Consider the following 18863-nt stretch of genomic DNA (forward strand, 5'->3'; position numbering starts at 1 on the left):
AATGTTTGCATCGAAGGGCTGTGCAGAGTCAGGAGAAACAGCAAGCTCCCTGGAGAAGCACACTTCAAGCTAAATTATTCCTGACCTAACTAGAGTGGTGTTTCAGGATGGATAGAGCTGGTTCTTGGCATCCATAGAACCAAGACAAGACTTAGCTTGGTGCCTGCCTCCATTTTGTAACTGAGGAAACCCAGGACGGGGTGGAGAGGAGGGAAGGCCACGGCCATGCCCCAGTCCCCCCTTGTGGCTCCTCCTGACCTTCAAGGCCCACACGAGACATTTCCCTCAGGCTGAGTGAGAAAGGGAGCCAGATGACCTAGAGCATTCAAGGCACCGGATAAACATTCCCCCGTCCATCACCAACACTGAGGATTTCTCTTCCTTTTCCCTTCAGACATGCACACAATGTCTTTGTACGATTCCCTCGCTGTCTGCTCTCCCAGCAGCCGCGCTGTGCCGCCGCTGCAGCCCGGATTGCTGTCCCCGAGCACAGCTGCTCTGCCTTTAAACCCCTCCTTCCTCACGCCTCCCCGCACAGGCACACGGGGCTCTGCCTCCCGCCCGTGGCTCTGCCTCTCCCGGCCCTGTCATCCCGGTTCCCCGGGGACCCTCCCTCCCTCCTGCCCCGGGCACGGCGGGACTCTCACCGCTCGGTAGGTTTTCTTCTGCCCGGCATGTTTGGGTGCTTTGCCCGGCTCCGACGAGCTTTCCACATGCATGGAGTAGATGATGTCAAAGAAATCTTCCACCACAGCCACGCGTTTCAGAGAGATGCCCTCGGGCTCCGACAGTCCATCTGCCCCCTACAACAGTGCAGGCAAGTTGAGTTAGTGTCAGCGATGGGTGACAGGGGTGACGAGATCGGCCCGGGGCTAATGTGGTTGGAGGGGGCAGAGTGGCAGTGCTCCCGCCTCGGGCTGCCTTGGGCACGGGGGATGTGGGGGATAAATTAAACATTGCTTCAGGGAGGATCCTGCTGTAGCCAGGGCAGTGGCGGCTGCTGCTGTTGTGCTGCTAAAGCTGGCAATGAAATTGGGCCAGGAATAAAAATAAAAAAAAAAAACAAGGGAAGAGTCCAGAGTGGAGTGACAACTGATCAAGAAATTCAATTTCCGTAATGTGGGATGGTTTTGCTAGGCGGGGAACAGGCAGGGGAAGCTCTTTGGACCTGCACATGGTGCTAAACCATCCTGGGAAGCCCTGAGATGTGAGGTACTCTCGCTGGCTGCAGTCCCCGTGGACATGGATCAGCCAGCAGGACAAGGTTTCACAGCGATGCCAGGATACAGCCCCTAAAGGAAGGAGCCAGCATCCCCTCCTTCCCTGCACTGACCTTTCCAAGGCTCCCTCCCTCTCACAGACGCAGAGCAGCTGAGCGCTGGCAGCAGCAGCACAGCTCTTTGTGTGTTCGGATGTGCTGGAGAGCAGGAGGCAGTAATTCTGCCACACGGCAGTGGTGACAGACTGATGGGAGTGGGAAGTGTGGGGAGCAGTGCTCCTCCGAGCTGACTGGCACCGACGGTGTCAGCTCACACTGGCGGGGTATGCCGTGGGAAGGGGAGGCAGCCTCTGGGACCCGGCAGCTGCTATCAGCACTCGGCACAAAGCACCAGAGCAGGAAGGGCTAGTGGGAGGTGGTCAGTGGCTACTGCAATGGCAGGGAGGACTGAGAAAGGGACAGGCTTTGGGAGGTCACTTAGCTTGCTCCTTGAAAAAATGCCATTTTTGCATAGACAAAAAAAATTTATGTATATATATATATGTATGTATGTATGTATATATGTTACATCCCTTTAAGGGCTGCTTTCCAAAAGATATGCATGGATGTTGTCCAGTGGGTACCCAGCAGGCTGCTAAGCAGCAACCTGCACATCTAAATGACCTGCAAACTACCTTTTTCACGTGCATTCACACATCCCTGAGGAAAGGCAGGGGCTGTGGGCAGGGGCTGTGGGCAGGGGCTGTGGGCAGGGTCTGGCAGGGGTCTGCATGCAAAGGGAACACCCAGTCTCCTAACCAACGTTCGTGTTGTCCTTGGTTGGGCTCTGTGTATCTTACACAGTCTATAGATTGAATAAATGCTGTTCTTTAAGCCACCAGTGAAGGGCCTCTCAAAAATCAATCACTTTGTGGGCCCACCTTCTGCTAAAGCTACCCAACATCTCAGAGGAGCAGTCATTTAACGTACAGCGCTGCCTATTAGAGTTGGCTCCTCACCCCAATTTCGGAACAGAGACTGCCTGTCCTGGGCACAGGCTGCAGTGGGACGGTCGCTGAGCTCACCCGGGACACGGGCACGAGGATTTTCCAACACAAACCACCTCTGCCCTCCCCGGAGAGCCCCGAGCCGGGTCTGAAGGTGGCTGTAACAAAGAGAATATTGAGAGCGAACACAAGGGGCAGGGTGGCAGGGCTGTGTGGTGGGGGTCGGGAAACTTCGCCCCAGGGAGTGTCTTTGAGGAATATAGATCTAATTTCTTCTGTCACCGTTCAGAGAGTTTCAGTTTAATCGAGGGCATGGGTATTCCCCTGCCAAGGAGGAGCGGGCATTAGGAGGCTTCCTACTGACCAATAATCCTCAGAGCAGGGTTGAAATGAGGATAATTACAGAAACAGGACAAAGGAAAATGCAGCAGGGGAAAAAGCACAGTCAGATCTAACAAGCAGAGCCCTCAAAATTAAGGCTGTAACCAACCCTGTATGCAAATCACTGTTTCCAGCCAGCAAATATCCTCCTCCCCGCATGGCCAGCAGGTCCCTGTTTCCTCCCCGGTTCCACAAGGAATGCAGTGAAGGTAACCTCGGGGTCTGGGCATTGCCACAGCCTCCCTGCACACGCAGCAGCACTCTCCTCTCCACCCCGGCTGGATGCCGGATGCCGGAGCTGCCTCCTCAGCATCCCACTCCCTGCAGCGATCCTCCCCTGACTCCTCGCGTCTCTCCATCCCCTCCTCAGCCTTGTGACTGCTCTCCCTGTGATGATTATTTAGCTTTGGGAAGCAGGTGAGATGCAAGCAGTATCAAAGCCACTGGGTATAAGAAGCTGTATCAAGTCAGTGCCTCCAGGATTAGGGAGGTTTATATCTGGCAATATACCCAAATGTTGACCTAGGATTTAAGAGGACACGTGTGCTGTAGAGTACCTCTCCGAGGGGCCCACGCCCCTCGGGTTCCTCCTTCCACACCCAGCATTGCTCACCAGTATTCAAGGCATGAGTCAGAGCCCATAATATCTCAGGAAGGCTTAAAACCCCTCAGGTTTAAATAGCAATAAGAATTCAGTAGGGAAGCAGAATGGGAAGAAGGGAAGCTTTTACCCTGTCCTGGTGTTGGGCCATTATTAGAAGTCACCTGCCTCCACAAGGAGTAAAAGATTTCAGGAGCAAAGCTCAGCCCTAACAGAGGTGCTTGGAATTCGCTGGCATTTTGGGTGCTGAGGAGTCCCTGACACCTTCAAGCCATCCTCCTTTTCCCTATATTTGCTTAGCACCTGTCTGTCTCTGCACCTTCCCCGTGTCTCCTTCTCGGTCTCTATGTGCTGTGCCCCACAGTCCTCACCTTCCCTTTCCTCTCATCCTCCCCACCTTCCCAGAGCTGTGAGCGCTCTCTCCTCTCAGCTCCTCTCCATCAGCTCTTTTCCCTCCCCAGTGTCCTTTGTCTTCCCCACCTCCTCTAGTTCCACCTCTCTGAGGACCCGCACCGCCGGGACCCTCTGCCCCAGGCCCACCCTCCGGGCCCCGCTGCCCCTGCACCTCCTCAGTCCCTGCTCATCCCTCCGAGCCCGGCCGCCTCCGGCAGCCGCCGATCGCTGCGGGGAGGCGCCGCTGCCCGCTGCCCTCCGTGCCCGGCCCCGAGCGGCGACAGCCATTTCAGGCAGCGCTGTCCCGGGGCCGGGGCCCGGCCATGGCGCTGCCAGCGCCCAGCCCGGCACCTTTGTTCTCGGCAGCCGCCCCGGGCACGCCGGGCCCCCGCCCGGGCCGGGACGGGGGCGGCGCGGCGGGAGGGGACGGGGAGCGCCCGGGCAGCGCCGAGCGGCGGCGCGGGGTGACATCTGCCGCGGCGGGGAGGGAGGCAGGGCCGGGCCGGGCTGGGGCCCGCCGGCAGGTAGCGGGTAACCACGGCAACCGGCGGTAATCCGCTCCCCCGGGCCCGCCGCCGCCGCCCCGCGCCCGCTGCCCCCGCGCCCCGCCCGCCGCGGACCGGCCCGGGGCAGGCACCGGCGGCGGCGGGGCCCGCTCTGGCCGGTCCCGCACCACGCCGAGCCTGGGACGGGCGGGCAGGGCAGGGTCCGGGGCGGGATCCTGCCGGCCCCAGGCACCGCCATCCCGCCGGAGCTCTGCGCACCTCTGCAGCCCCACTGCAGCCCTGCCGCGCTCCCACAGCCCCGCCACACCCCCGCACGGACCTGCCCTGGCTCTCAGAGTCCCGTCAGGCTCCCACACGGACCTGCCACGGCTCCCACAGCCCTGTCAGGCTCCCACACGGACCTGCCACGGCTCCCTCAAGGACCTGCCATGCTCCCATACAGACCTGCCATGGCTCCCATAGCCCTGCCATGCTCCCACACAGCCCTGCCATGTTCCCACATGGACCTGCCGTGCTCCCACACAGCCCTGCCACCGCTCCTACACAGCCCGGTCCTGCCTTGGAGCCTGGCAGCAGCACCCACACATCTCCGTGACCGGCCTCCTCCACCCACCCAGCTCCCTCTGCGCCCAGCAACCCGCTCTGTCTCTCCCTTTCCTGTGTCTACCCATTCCTCAGCAGCCCGGCCTGGGTGTGAAAACTGCCATAAAGGGAGATTTTCACAGCCAAACTGCAGCACTGATGAGCCAGCCCTGTGTTCTGTGGGGCAGCAGATCTCTGGCCAGCAGCTGCCACCTGATCCAGTTCACGCTGCCCGCGGTGACCTCCACCCCAAGCCCCGGCGAGCTGCCACCACCCCAGCGAAACCAGACTCCCAACCCAGGCAGCTCCAGGGAGGCCAAGGATGACAGCAGGCTTCACACACAGGACTTCTCCATCCTGCAAGCCCTTCCCCAGCCTGGACTTGGGTTTAACAGAACCTGGGGGCATTTAACCCGAGCTCTCCACAGCCTGCATGCTCCCAGCTCCTCAGCTCTTCAGACTGACTGGGGCAGACACTGCCAGAGGAACTGGAAACTGCCCGTTCTGGGCTCAGCAGCGTGGAGTGTCTTGGCTCTGCCCTTGCACTGGCTGGCAGGGCAACACCTGCCTTCTCCAGTGGGACTGGCAGTTCTCCTGGGGCCCAGGAAGCTACCCCGCTTCACAGCTCTGCAGGGAAGCATCCCTTTTCCAAGGGGGTTATGGGAGGGCCATCAGCCTGGGACTGCTGGAGCAGGAGTGGGATGGGAGGGAGTGCCGACTGCTTCCCCATCTGCTGTGCTCAACGGCAGATAAAACACTGCCCTGGCCCTCGCGCCAGGGGCTGATACCAGCCGAATTTAGCTTCCTGTGAGTCAAAAGCCGCTTCCTGCCAGCAGAGCCCTGCCTGATAATGGCTGTGCTCTGCTCTCTGCCCGGGAGCAGACCCCCTGCCCTCGCCTCTCCTTGCACTTCCCACATGAAAGCGTTCCCTTCTGTATCTCCCAACCACAGCATCTCCCCGCCCCAGTACAGAGTCGCACGTTAAACTAATTTCCTGCTGCTGGCTGGAAGGGCCAGTGTCACCCTCATCCCTGGGACAGCCGAGCTGGATGTTTGGGGACAGCCGTATCGAGCTGTCCCTCAAGGTCACCTCCCTTGTACACACAGACAGGCCACGTCGCTCGCTCTGCCTGTGCTCCAGCTGCTGCCTGTGGGACACAGCCACTGTCCCCAGCCAGGTCAGGATCAGAGTTCTCCTGTCCCATGCTGGAGTTACCCCATGGCATGACCGTGGGTTCCCAGCCTACACCAGCAGCAGTGCCATTCCTGTGGCACTCACCCATCCCTCACCCTTTCTTCCAGCCCTGGGTGGTTCATTCTGCAGCACAAAGCAGGATCCCTTTTTTGAGATAAGCAAAAGTGGGGTTTGGGTTTTGTCTGAGCACTTTGCTGCTCTTTCCTCTTTGAAGTGCCTTTCTAATTTTCTACAAGGTGTATTTTGTTCTAAGGGAATTTTTTGTCTTCTGACAAAAATGCTTGGCTGGACAAGGGAGTGGATGTGCACAGGATAAAGCAGTTGAGACCTACTGGGATCAGAAACTGTGACATACAGGATGGGATGTAATCCTGCCATGATGCCAGAGACTTCCCATCAATATCTCCAGAGATCATAGAAACACAGAATGGTTTGGATTAGAAGGGACCTTGAAAACCCTCTAGTTCCAATCTGTCTGCCATGGACACTTTCCTCTAGACCAGATTTCTCCAAGCCCCATCCAACCTGGCCTTGAACATTCCCAGGGATGGGGCAACCACAGCTTCTCTGGGCAACTTGTGCCAGTTATCCTGCCACCCTCACAGGGAAGAATTTCCTCTGAACACCATGATTCCTCAAGTCCATCCCCCTGGGCAGCCCATGGCCACCCTGTGTCCACCTGTGCCAGTGCTGTGGCCACCACCAGCCCACAGCCCACAGCCCACCTCTGCAACTACTCCTCCTGCACAGGCTTCAGCACCAAAACAGACATTTTATTTCAATATGGACTCTTACAACTTTTGATCAAGAAACTGTTCTTGGTACTTCTCATCTCTGGGAAGTCAGCCCTTGATTGGCTTCTATATTTAGACTTCTCCAGGGCTTTAGGAAGTTCACTCCTCATGGTATTTAGGTGTAGGATGAAAGCAGCTTTTGCGGGGGATATGTTAAACCACAGCAGGCTCCCTCTGCTAATGCTGCGAGGAGAAAGAGGAGCTAGATTCCTCGAACTTCCCTCTTCCTCTTGCCCCTCATGCCACGGGCACAGTGCGTGCCTTAGAAATAGGCACCAGGGAGACACTGGGCTGAAAACAGTATCAGCTGTATTGCTCATAATAAAAGAACCCACAAGCAGATGATGGGAAATGCTTTGACTGACAGATTTTGCTCTTTTTTCTCCTGGAAATATTTTGCTAGGAAATTTTTTCTGATCATTTCTGGTTGAAAAATAGGAGAAAAGCAGTTGCTAAAATGCTGATGGTGCTTCCCTGTGCAGAGCATTTTGTGTTGTGTCTTGTTGCACCAAGCAAACACGAAGCCCCATCCTGCACTTAGAGCTCCAGCTCACTGCAGTGAAAACAGGCCCAGCCCTCCTGAGCAACTGAGCATCCCTCTAGCCCAAGAGGGCTCATTTCTCCCAGGGAAACTGAGGCACGAGAAGAAACAATTTTCCTGACTCTGTGCTGACTCAGGCTGAGACTGGGGGCATTCACATTGTTTCTCTACCCAGAACTGTACACAATACTATTTTTTTTTCCCCAAAGTAAATACTTCCTCATGAGGAGAGCCGGGTGCTTTATTTTTAGCTGGCAAACACAGCTGAGGTGTGTGTCTTTCACGGGGTACAGGCGCCTCTTCAGAGCAAGCTGCTCTTTCAGCCACCACAGCTGAGCCGTGGAGATGGGTCCAGGCCTTTGCTCTGACCTCAGCTTATTCCTCCCCTGGCTTCCAGGCCTGGGAATGAAAACAGAGCGGCCTGTGAGGGGTGAGCCTGGAAATGGCAGCCCTGCCTCCAGCTGTGGGGAGGGCCCAGGTGCAGGGTGCCAAGGGGAGGCTGGGTGTGCTCGGGGTCTGGTGGGCAGCTGGGGATGGGCTGCCGTCCATCCCAGGGCTGCCATCCATCCCAGCGCTGCCTGAAGGACAGAGGAGAAGCCCAGCAGGAAGAGATTCTTGCTCTGCTGCCTGCTTAGAGGCTCTTTGGATGCCTGCTCTGCCCGGGAGGCAGAGGACATTTTGCACGGCGCAAGAGAGCAGAGCTGCCTCCCTGCCAGCGCCAGGCTGTGTGCCGGCGGGGAAGCCGCAGGAGCAGCTGGATCTGGCAGGCAGAGGCAAGCAAAATGCTCCCCAAAAAATGTGACCCTGCACCTGCTGGCCAGGAGCGAGGGGGAGCTGGCTCTTTCAGGGATAACAAAGTGCTGGGTGCCACGGGGCAGCCCGAGCTGCTGTTGGAGCACTGTTTCACTTGGGTTTGGTGAGAAACGTTCCTGCAGCCTCGTGAGTGGAGCACCTGACTGACCTTCCTGGGAAATTGCTCCCTGGGGCTGTGGACTTCCCACTCCCTGTCAGCTGGTGAGCATCACCCTCCTCTTGGAGGTACGCGGGACCTGTGCGGGAGCAGTGCCACACTGTGGGGCCCAACAGGGGAGAGGTCACGAGCATTATTATCTGGGGGTTATTATAAGGTTGCAGTATTTCTTACTATTTTGGAATAGGCAGGGTTTGCACAGAGGAACTGTGGATATTCCATTGCTGCAAGTGCTCAAGGTCAGGTTGGACAGGGCTTGGAGCAACGTGGTCTAGTGGAAGGTGTCCCTGCCCATGGCAGGAGGTGGGAACGAGATGATTTTTAAGGTCCATTCCCACCCAAACCCTCCGGGATTCTATGATTCTAAAATTTGAGTTTGGTGGGTTTTTTAAAAATATATCTGCAAAGGTAGGCAGTGATTTCTTAACGTTATTTGCATCTTGGTTTAGGTGATTTGGGAGAGAATGCTATCAGAATGAAAAAAAAAAAGGGGGGGGGGATGGTGGTAAACTGCATTAACAACCAAAAGAGTTTTTATATTCCACAGCATCCTGGAAAAAAAATACAACTAGGAATCTAAAGAATACTGACAATATGTAGCTGTAACACAAACTCAGAACATGTTGAGAGGTGGCTTTTCCTTGAAGTAACTTATCACTGTGAGCGATCTCCCCAGCACCAGGCACTAATCTAATAAAAATCACAACCAAAGCAAAATCCTTTGAGTCAGAGGGGGGCCAAGGTAACTTGTCACTGTAACAAATGATGAGCTGACCTGTCTCAGCAAGGTGACCCCTCTATGCCTAGGAATAGACCCAGCAGTGTCAGGGCAGCCAGGTGACATCATCACACCTACAGTGAGATTGTGGTGATGTCAAAATGAAACTGAGGAGGAGGAGATACGGAGCAGCAGCAGTTCAGCTTGTCAATGGTAAGAAAAATTATGTGAAATCAGTTACAAATGATGCTACAGCGATTCAAGGTCAGGCAGGGCTGAGAGGCTGAGCCCTGGATGTGTGGCATCCCAGTGCCAGCTCCCTGTGCCCTGGCAGTTCCCAGTATGTGGGCCACTGTCGGAGACTCCCACAGGAACAGCGTGATGTGCCTCTAGGGAAATGCTGACAGCTCAGCGGATGTTGGAGGGGGATAAAAGGCCTGCACGCCCTCTCCTTCCAAATCAGCCTCCTCTCCAGGTCAGGGCATGGCAGGGATTGAGCTGCACCACCCCACAGTGGCTTCAGCACAGCCCGGCCCTGACACTGGAGCCTGGAAACATCGACTGCCACAGCCACGCACCACCACGTCTGCTCCCTGTGAGCCCACGCTGGGTTCAAGAAATAGGGACATTATGGAGCCATAAAGGTCATGCTGGACTCCATCACACCCTTTCCCAACATGGGAACCCAGGAAAACATTTGTCCACTGCCCTCAGGGACATTGTGTTTATCCTGGGCTCACTTGTATTTATCCTGGGCTCTGGTTCTGCAAGGCTGGAGGGTCCTACACAGGGAGTCAAGGTAGGGGCCACAGGGGACAGACAAAGATGGAATTCGTTTGTTCTCCCCCTGCATTCAGGTAAATCCACTCTGTATTCTGATTTGTGTCCATCATAATCACTCAAGGTGAACGCCAACCCATCAAAAGCCAAACTCAGACTTGTAGATAAACCCAGGAATGATTCCCCACTAACCTGGGATGACCAAGTGAAATTTTTTTGGGCTCTTAACTGAGACTACATGTTGGGGAAGCAGAAGCCAAGCATGGTCTTAAACACTCTGTCATGGTAATCCATCCACAGAGATCCCTCTCCCAGGTGTGACACTTCATCCCATCACAGCTGGTCTCAGTGCCACATCACTGCAGGCTGGACACATGGAGCATATGGAGTGGCCTCACATCTGGCTCTCCCTTGTCTTTTGTGAGTCTGCATCTCCAAACAGGGATGCTTTTGGGAGCAGAGGAAAAGGGGGGCAAAGCAAGCGGGGCAGGGAAGGCAGACAGTTAATACAACCTGCCCTCTGTGTGAGGAATAAATTGGCAGCTGACAGGTTATAATCTGTGCAAGCAGGATCTTCACAGGAGAGGTGAAGGCTCCATTGGGGGCCAATTGGATGGTTAATTAGGAGGACAAAGCAGAGGATTCGTGAAAATGTTTATGAAACAGTGCTTGGCAAGAGAGCCCCTGAGAAACGCACACCAGAGAGGAGCTGCTTTGGGCTGGGAGAGGAAACACGAGGGTGAAACAGCAGAACGAGCACTGAGAGGGAAAACAGCCATGCAAATGTCTGTGAGAGGACGGGGATTCCCAGGTGCCCTGCGGAGGAGTTCAGGGGAGGACCCGAGGACACCTAATTTTTCTAGAAATACACGGGCTGTGTCCTCCCTCTCCCTCCTCCCTTTGCTGTCCCCACCCTGGTGCGGTGGGGAGCGGGCTCTGGGTGCTGGCAGGCACCGCTGCCGCAGCCGATTGGCGCCCACTGGCCGGGCAGAGAAGGGCACGAGGAAAGCAATTAAACCAGAGCTTTGATTGGGCTCACAGATGCCTGCTTGTGCTAGAAATGCCTGAGCTTCTTTCAGCGCCTCGGCGGTGGCTGGAGCCGGCCTGATCCCTCATCCCCTCCTCGGCGCGTCGCTGCTGCAGCAGCGGGAGCGTGACTGATGCTCTCTGTCCCACACACGGCTCCGAGAGCTCAGAGGTAGGAACCAGTTGCTAAGAGACAGGACTGTACTTTCCAGCCCACATCCAGACCTTTGTCACCAGCTCAAGGGCTTTCTGCCGGATCCAAACGCCCGGCGCAGGTGAGCGGGAGCAGGCAGGCCTCCTCCCAGCTCCGCGAGCCACAGCAGCGCTCCAGCTGAGGATGGGAATGACAAACCCCAAAGCATCCCCAAGGGACCAGCTTACCTGGACTGGCTGCTTGTCCCAGTGCTGTGAGACTGCAAACTGGAACACCCTGCAGCACCTGGGAACCGGCGTGGGCGGTACCTGCAGCACCGGCACCCAGAAGGTTTTGGATGTCACCACAGTGTGGATGAGTGGATGACTTGGTATTTGCTTTGAGATCCCTCCTTCAAACACCAGCCAGGAGAGGAGTCTCAAACTTCAGTCTCCTTTTTTGAGGGGGTTCCTGGTGAGTTTGGATTCTTAGCCCAAACACTCCCATAAAGGCAACCCACTACCAAGTGGAAAGCCTGAACTTGAGCCACAGAGTCTGAGTGACCCCATCTTTTCCAGAGCACTCCCTCCCTCTTGGTGAGGAGCAAATCCATCAGAGCCTTTGCCCTTCTGTTGGAAGGCAAATCCATCCTCTGGGGCTGCCAAGCCAAAGCAGAGCAAGGACAGAGAGAAACCACTCACACAGCATTGTCTTCCTGGCTGTCACTCCGTGAAGGGCCCTGCACAGTGCCAGGAAGGCACAACCACCCTCCACTCCACTTCCAGAGGCTGCTGCCTTAACCTCAGACATGGACAATGTTACCCAAACTCTGCTCTGCTCTCTGCTCTCACACACAGCACAGACTGTCTGCAGTTATTTCTCCTCAAATAAATTGCTATTTTTTGGCACCAGCTATAAATGTGGCAGTCAGTAGCTTTCCAACAAAGACAATGATTTTGGCCAACAGGTACCTGCCCTTGCTACAATCAGCTAATTAAACCAGACATTGAAGCTCAGGGGTGGCTCTGGCCCATTCTCAATGTGATTCTTCAGAGGTGTGCACAGCTGATATGGGATCAGGGAAAGCTAATTAATAATTTGCACTAAAGAAAGAGATATTAATATGCATCCCTCTGTCATGCCAATGCCAGAGCACCCATGCTGGCCAGGCCAGGTGGATGGACACTCCACCAATGCTCCTCCACACCCCTGGGCTTTCCCTGCCATTTCCTTGTCCACAGTGTAAGTTCACAGACTGCTAATATCAAGCCTAACATAATGATAAAACTAAAACTGAACACGTTGTATCAGAAGGAGATTATTGCTGAGAATGGTCCTGAGAAAGTTCCCACTGAAATGACTGTGGCTGCCCCTCTGGGCTCTGCTGCAGACTTTAGTCAGTGACTGAATTCCCCCTTCTGCCCGTGGTCAGAACAAGCCCCTCCGAGCAGTGACCCATGAGGAGAGCTGAGAACAGCCACGTACTGTCCTCACAGCCAGTCCTGTGCTCCTCATTAACTGCTCCTCATTAACTAAGCCCTGAGTGCCTGGACCCTCCTCCTGTGCAAAGGTGTGTGGGAACAACAGCCCCTTGTCAGACCTGGGGTTCTTTCCATTTCAGCCTCATTGACCAAGGCCTGGCAGAGCTGTGCTTTGATTGCTTGCTTTTGGACCTTCTTCAGAGTGACACCCTTTGAGAATTACAAACATGAAAACAATTGCAGATGAAAGATATGTTTAGATAAATGTTATCCAAAAAGACTTCTCCTCTGGGTCAGCAATGCCATGCCTCTTCCTGGAATCATGTAGGATGTGCAGTGTAGATGGCAGAGAGTTATTTTTCAGAAACTGTTTGGTCAGACATTCCAGGGAACTGGAACCTTTGCTGATGGAGTCCCAGGTCTCACAAGTGCTGGTGACCCAAGGATGAGGGTGGCTGGGATGGTGGGATCTCTGAGGCTGGGACGTGGCACTAATGACCCCACTACCTTTAATCAGGCTTGTAGGTTTGGCAGAAATAAAGCAAGAGCTGAATGAGGTGCTGGTTTCCCTCTTATCCTTAGAAGTGGCTTCAGCAGGCTGTCCTGAGAGGATGGGAGTGAGCAGGGAGTGGGCTTTGCTGTCAGATCTCCTAGTCCCAGCAGTGAGGAACTTCATTCTGCCAGTCTGTGTAACTGCAGATCATCAGAGCGCTTTAAATTCACCTTGCAAAGGCTTTAGCTACTGCCTGGTGAGCCTAAGCCAGCTCTTGGGCCCAGGGGATTGGGTGTCATTGCTCTTTTTGTGACTCCTACCACAAGCAGCTTCAGATGTAAAATCTGTGACTGATGTTGTGCAAACTTGGAGCTGAATCTGGAGGGGATGCTGATGTGGGAGATTTTCTTTAGATGGCGTTGAATGGGACCATGCACCCAGGCCAGAATTGTTCCAGTCTCCTAAGGGCACATTTAAATGTAAACCTGCCATTGGTTCCACTCCTTGGAAAAGCTGGTGCTGCCCCGTGTGCTCAGGGTGGGATCTCTCCACAGGTGAAAGCTCTGTGTGCTCTAAGTAAGGCTGGTGCAGTGAGAGTAATAGACAATTTCTCAGATAATACCCTCAGGCCCATCTGCCTTGTCTAAGGCTCTTCTGAATGGTCTTGATTTATTTTTTTTATCACTTGAAGTCCCCAGAAAGTCTGAGTGGTTATTCACGCCGTGAAAACCTTCTGTTGACTGATGTTCTTAGAGGTTATAGATGTGCAGCTTTTTGGGGCACTGAATATGGGCATTGAAGGGTACTTGTATCAGGAAAAATGTAGCCTCTATTAGCTGTTGGAGCAGCATCTTTCTGACATGCCCGGCTCCTCAGCTCCGGCATTCTGCCACTGTGCTGTGCTGTCCCACGGCCTGGCACCGCAGCTTTGACAGCACAACACTCCCTGTCTCTGGAGCTCAAATGAATTTAAGGATAGGCTGTGCTGTGAGATTTATCTGCTGTCCCGTGGGATAGTTTTCCTGCTGTCTATGGAAGCGTCCATCCATCCTGCATTTTGGACTGGCCAATTATATTCCCAGTGCTCCCCCCACCGCAGCATCGTTCCTCAGGTGAGTTTCACCAGGCATGACCGTGAAATAATTTTGGACATCTGTTTCCAGGGGAGCTGGCACAGGTGAGCCGTACCTGTACAACAGCAGCAACCCACTCGAGCAGTGCCCTCATCCTGTTAGCGATGCCTACAGAGCCCCAGAGCCTCGTGTCAGCGCTGCGGGGGACGGGCAGAGAGCAGCAAAGCAGAATCCAACGTGGGCAGCACTGCAGAGCCTGCCTGGTCCCCACGGCTCCGCACAGCCCCCGAAGGGCCGCGCTGACGCCAGGCTTCCCCTGCTCATCCCGCAGCCCCCCAGCCTGCACCACGGCCTGCCAGCACCAATCTGTCCTGGCCGCCACGCTGGAGTTGTGACAAGCTCCCACCGCACACGGCCAAGTACAGCATCGATTTAGAGAGCAGCTAACGCCCGAGCCCAAGTCTGAGGAGAACCCTCCCCTGCACACCCGCTGCTCCGGCCACAGCCATCTGCTCCGCCGGTTGTCACCCAGCCCTGTCCATTTCCCTGCACCGGGGCTCCATCTCGCTCCACTTTTGTCTGGGAAAGGCTGTCTAAATGATGCTAAATGCTCAGGACAAGAGGGACATGAGATTATAATGAACTGCATCTTAGCACCTTGTCACGGACAAATTCTCCCACAGTTCTTAGCAGAGCTGGGGAGGAGGATGAGTGCTGCCCATCTAGTGCCAATATTCAGTCCAGCCCATGGATAATGAGGGGGTTCACACCTCAGAGTGTGTCAGCCATAGGAAAGAAGGGCAGATCTGAGCACTTTGGGCTGTATCCATTGTCTGTGCTGCACCAGCACACAAAGATACCCTCCTCCTCCTCTTCAGTACAGCCTAAATGTATTTTTTTCCAACACCCTGACCTAAAGGATGCACAGCCCAGCCCGTGTGTGAATAGGGCTGTCAGGCAACAATGTCCTACACCACTAAACTGCCTGTGTTTATCTGCGTAGGGCTTTTTTAATTGTATGTGTTAAATGTCCAGCATCTTTGGGACGTTCATCTGGGAAAAAGAAATGTGAACAGTCTCTGTGCCAGACATCCGTCCGCACTGCTGTTCCTATTCCCAGTGCATTCTTTGAGAAGACCACCATCTGCTCTGACCACCACCTAAGGCAGATGCCCCCTTCTCAGTGCACAGTCCCTGCTCTCAAGCCACCCAAATCTGATTAGGCCTGTTCTGATGAGAGGCCTGGAGGAGGGCAAGGGAAAGTTACTCAGGAGAGAAAATAATAACCACATGTTAATTAATTTTTCACTACAGATGCACAGAAAATACACAAACCAGCTGAGGGTGCATAAGCCAAAAGGAACAGCTCTACTGGTTTGCTGGGGGGCGGGGGGATGATTATTTTTGGGGTTTGGGATTATCATTATTATTATTTTCCAGAGGAGGAGTGGCCCAGCCCTGTCAGGGAAAGGAAATCTTATCCCCACTGCTGCCCTCTACGCGCTCTTTACCACCTCTTTTCCAGCTTTCCCTCCGGGTCCCTCGGATTTCCTGTGGCGTCCTGCAGCGAGAGTAGAGCGGGACGCACCCCCTGCCACCCCCTCACTGCAGCGGGGTGGGGGCTCCGCCTGTCCCTGCAGCAGGGGACATCCCCAGAACGGTGCTCTCCCGGCAGATGTGCTCGGGGAAGGGCGGGCGGACAGGACGAGTGGGATCAGATTGCTGAGGAGCACAGCCAGGGGAAAGCAACCAAAACACCGCTCCAGAAGTATTTGGGAAAAGCGGCTGAACAGACATCAAACCAGAATCCAGGCATTACTGTCCAGCAAAAGCCTCCTATCAGCTGCATAAATTATTTGACTATGTGCCTGAGAGTAAGGAAATACACCCCAAACCACCAAGGATGCAGAGAGCACTGAATTACAAGGAGCTGAAGAAAATCCCTGACAAGTTATCTCTAAATTTGAGAGCCACTTCAGGCAAAACCAAACTCCTAACTGCACCCATCTGAAATGGTCCATGGGATTCCTGACGGAGAGTGGGACCAGGGAGGCCAGGACCAAAGGAGCAGGAGGCAACAGCTTCTACAAACCCCACTCTGGAAGGTTTTGGGGGCTGTGATGACTGGTCTCCCTTTGCAGTGGCTTTGCGAAGTGCTCCCAGTCCCAGCATCTGGCAGGCATCTAGGCACTGGGAAATAAGCTCTATTGCCCCTTGGAAAATTCGGTTGTCCCCTAGGATATATCTGCTTGTGTTTGCTGGTTTAGGGGAGCCTGGGTGTAACGCCTGCCTGTAGCCTGCAGGGACTCTGCCAGGGAAGATGCGGGGGCCTAGGCATGCTCCTCGCTGAAACTTCATCTGTGCAGAGGCCCTTCGGGAATATGCGGGCTTGTGCCAGCCTGGTTGAGCCGCTGACCCTCGGGACTCCCTCCCGGACAAAGGGGAGGGGGTGTCTAGCGAGCAGCGGGGTCGAGGGAGTCTGGCTCGGCCTCTCTGGGGTACCATGACTCTGCAGCATTTGGAAGATCTGGGATAGAGTCGCTGACTGGATGGAGAGGACCCGGGAGGGAGTGCTGGATCTTTGGAAGGGGGTACAGCTCCTAATCCGCCCTCCTCGGGGGCTCCTGGCACAGGGGGAGTGATAGAGGAGGGCTGCTAAGAGGTCTTAAAAAAAAAAAAATCGCAAAGAATTTTTTTGGGGCATGCCATGGGGGAGGGGGGCAGAGAGGGGAGAAAGAAAGGAGCCTCAGAGCACCACGAAGGGAGAGGGAGAAATAATGACCCTTCCCCCTCCCCCCAATAATCAGGCGGACCAGATGGGAGGTAAATAGTGCGTTTAGAAGCATTTGCCACAGATGGGCTGCCCTCAATGGAAGCATCCTCCAGCCACATCAATGCTGGAGTCTGTGTGCACAGAAAACACTGCACCCTTCAGAGCAGCGGCAGCAGCAGCAGCAGCGGGAGAGGCGGGGAGGGACGGGGAAAAAAATCCCTGCCAGAGCCCTCCGGTGCCCGCGGTCCCGGCGGGGCGGAGAGGGGCGCGGGGGATGGCGGGGGCGCGGGGCCGGGGCAGCCCCGCCGGGCGCTCCCTGCGCGGAGCCGGGGCCGCCAAAGTTGCGCGTTTCCCCCCGCGCCGGGGAGCGGGACACGCTCGGGACGGGAACAATGGGGCGGCGGGGCAGCCCCGGGCGGCGGCGGGAGGAGGGAGGGAGGCGGCGGCCGGTGCCCCGCTCCCCGGCCCGGCCGGGCGCCGAACAATGAGGCTCCGGCGGGGGAGTTCCCGGGACAGCGGCCCGCCAGCGGGCGGGGGGGCTGCCCTAATCCGGGCTCTGCCGCTGCCCGCACCCCCCGGGGCACCGGCTGCGGCGGCCGCGCCGGGCGGGCAGCGCCGCGGGACGCCGGGGCCGGGCTCAGCGCGGCGGCCGGGCTCGCCCCGCTGCGCTCGGCAGGACTCGCCCCGCTCCTCTCCGCTGCTCCCCGCTCCGCTCGGCACAGCGCGGCGGCGGGGCGGGCAGGGCGCGGCGGCGGCGCGGGGGGGCGGGGGTGCCGGCGCCCCCTCCCCGCCGCCCGCTGCCCTTGACTGCAGCCCTGTCCCCGGCCGTGGGGCGGATGGGAAATGCCGGGCGAACGTGATCGGACAGGGCGGGGGGGCGGCGGGGCCCGCACCGGGCGGCGGCGCGGCCCCCCCGCGGGGGCAGGTGCACGGCGGCGGGCGCGGGGCACCGCCGCCCCCCCACCTCCCCCGCGCCGGCAGCGCCCGGGGAAGGCGGCAGCACCGGATGGGACGGGGACGGGGATGGGGATCGGGGGGCGGCGGAAGGTGCGAGGCTCCGGGCGGGCGCCTCTCCCCATCCGCATCCCGGGCGGGTCGGGGCGGCGGGGGCGCGGCGGCTGCCCCGGGAACGGCGGGGGCTGCGGGAGCGGCCGGGCCCCGCGTCGCGCCCCGCATGGGGCATGCGCGCTCCCGGCGGCCGGCGGGGCTGGGCCGCCCGGTGCTGACGGGACAGGGCCGGCGCGGCGGTGGAGGGGACCGGGGCCCCGGGGGTGCCCGCCCCCACCCCGGGCAATTTCCCCCCCCCTCCCCGCCCGCACCCCCGGGGAGGACAAACAGACACGGACAGGCAGGCAGACAGACAGACACAGAGCCCCCGGGGCACGGAGCGCACTAACCGTTCCCGTTTTCACCGGCACATATACCACCACTTGACCCATCTTCGTCGCCTCCCTGGTGCCGTTTCCCAGGCGGAAGCCCTTGGACCGGACCCAGAACTGGAACTTGCCTTTCTCCCCCCCGCCGGAGCCGCCGCCGGAGCCGGTTCCCCCCTGCAGCACCTCGGCGATGCGCTGGTACTTGCTCCGGGTCACCGTCTTGGTTTTGGCCGAGTCCCCGTAGGTGCGCAGGCACCAGTCCCGGAACTGCCGCCCCAGCTCGCTGTCCCCGGGGCGGCTCCCCCGCAGCAGTAACGGCGGCTTCGGCATCGCCCGACCGGCGGCGGCGGCGGTAACGGCGGCGGTAGCAGCAGCAGCGGCGGCGCCCGGCCCCGCGCCCTGTCCCGGAGCGGGCGGAGGGGCAGCGGCGCTCCCGGGACGGGCTGCGGGGACGACGGGCGGGATGGAGCGGGGATCAAGAGGCGCAGGAGGGGTGGCGGCTGCTGTAACGGGGAGGGGGGGGAGCACCGGGGCTCGGACAGCGACCGGAGGGAGGCACCGGCGGCGCCAGCAGCAGCAGCAGCCGCTCCTGTCACAGGATCACAGGCGGCTCCGGCTCGTCCCCCTCCCTCCCTCCCTCCGCCCGCCCGCCCGCCCGCCCGTCCCTGCCTCCTCCGCCCCCCTCCGGCCGCCTCCTCCTCTCAGCGGGATCCCACCTGTTAGAGCGGCCTCGCCGCCACCGACGGGTCGTCCCCCCCCCACTTCAACCCCCGGCCCCGGGGCAGCTGCTCCCCCCGCCCCGGCTCCGGTGGGATGCGCTCCCGTGGCTGGGCCGCCTCTCC

General features: G+C 57.6%; 1 protein-coding gene across 2 annotated transcripts in view; it reads right to left on the bottom strand.

The window, feature by feature from the left end:
- The window catches only part of NOL4L (nucleolar protein 4 like), a 58923-nt gene extending 40369 nt beyond the window's left edge, over nt 1-18554 (bottom strand). The window contains exons 1-3 of one of the 2 annotated variants that reach the window (XM_063404470.1): nt 3753-3926; nt 2218-2363; nt 648-803 (exon numbers count right to left, since the gene is read on the bottom strand). In XM_063404470.1, coding sequence (XP_063260540.1) covers nt 648-719 — 72 coding nt within the window. In that variant the 5' untranslated portion in view covers nt 720-803; nt 2218-2363; nt 3753-3926. Of the gene's footprint in view, nt 1-647; nt 804-2217; nt 2364-3752; nt 3927-18042 lie in introns of those variants that run through there. The other variant, XM_063404469.1, reaches the window with a different exon arrangement.
- Nucleotides 18555-18863: the final 309 nt, after the last annotated feature.

The sequence above is a fragment of the Prinia subflava genome, chromosome 8 (assembly GCF_021018805.1).
Source record: "Prinia subflava isolate CZ2003 ecotype Zambia chromosome 8, Cam_Psub_1.2, whole genome shotgun sequence".
In the NCBI taxonomy this organism is placed as follows: Eukaryota; Metazoa; Chordata; class Aves; order Passeriformes; family Cisticolidae; genus Prinia; species Prinia subflava.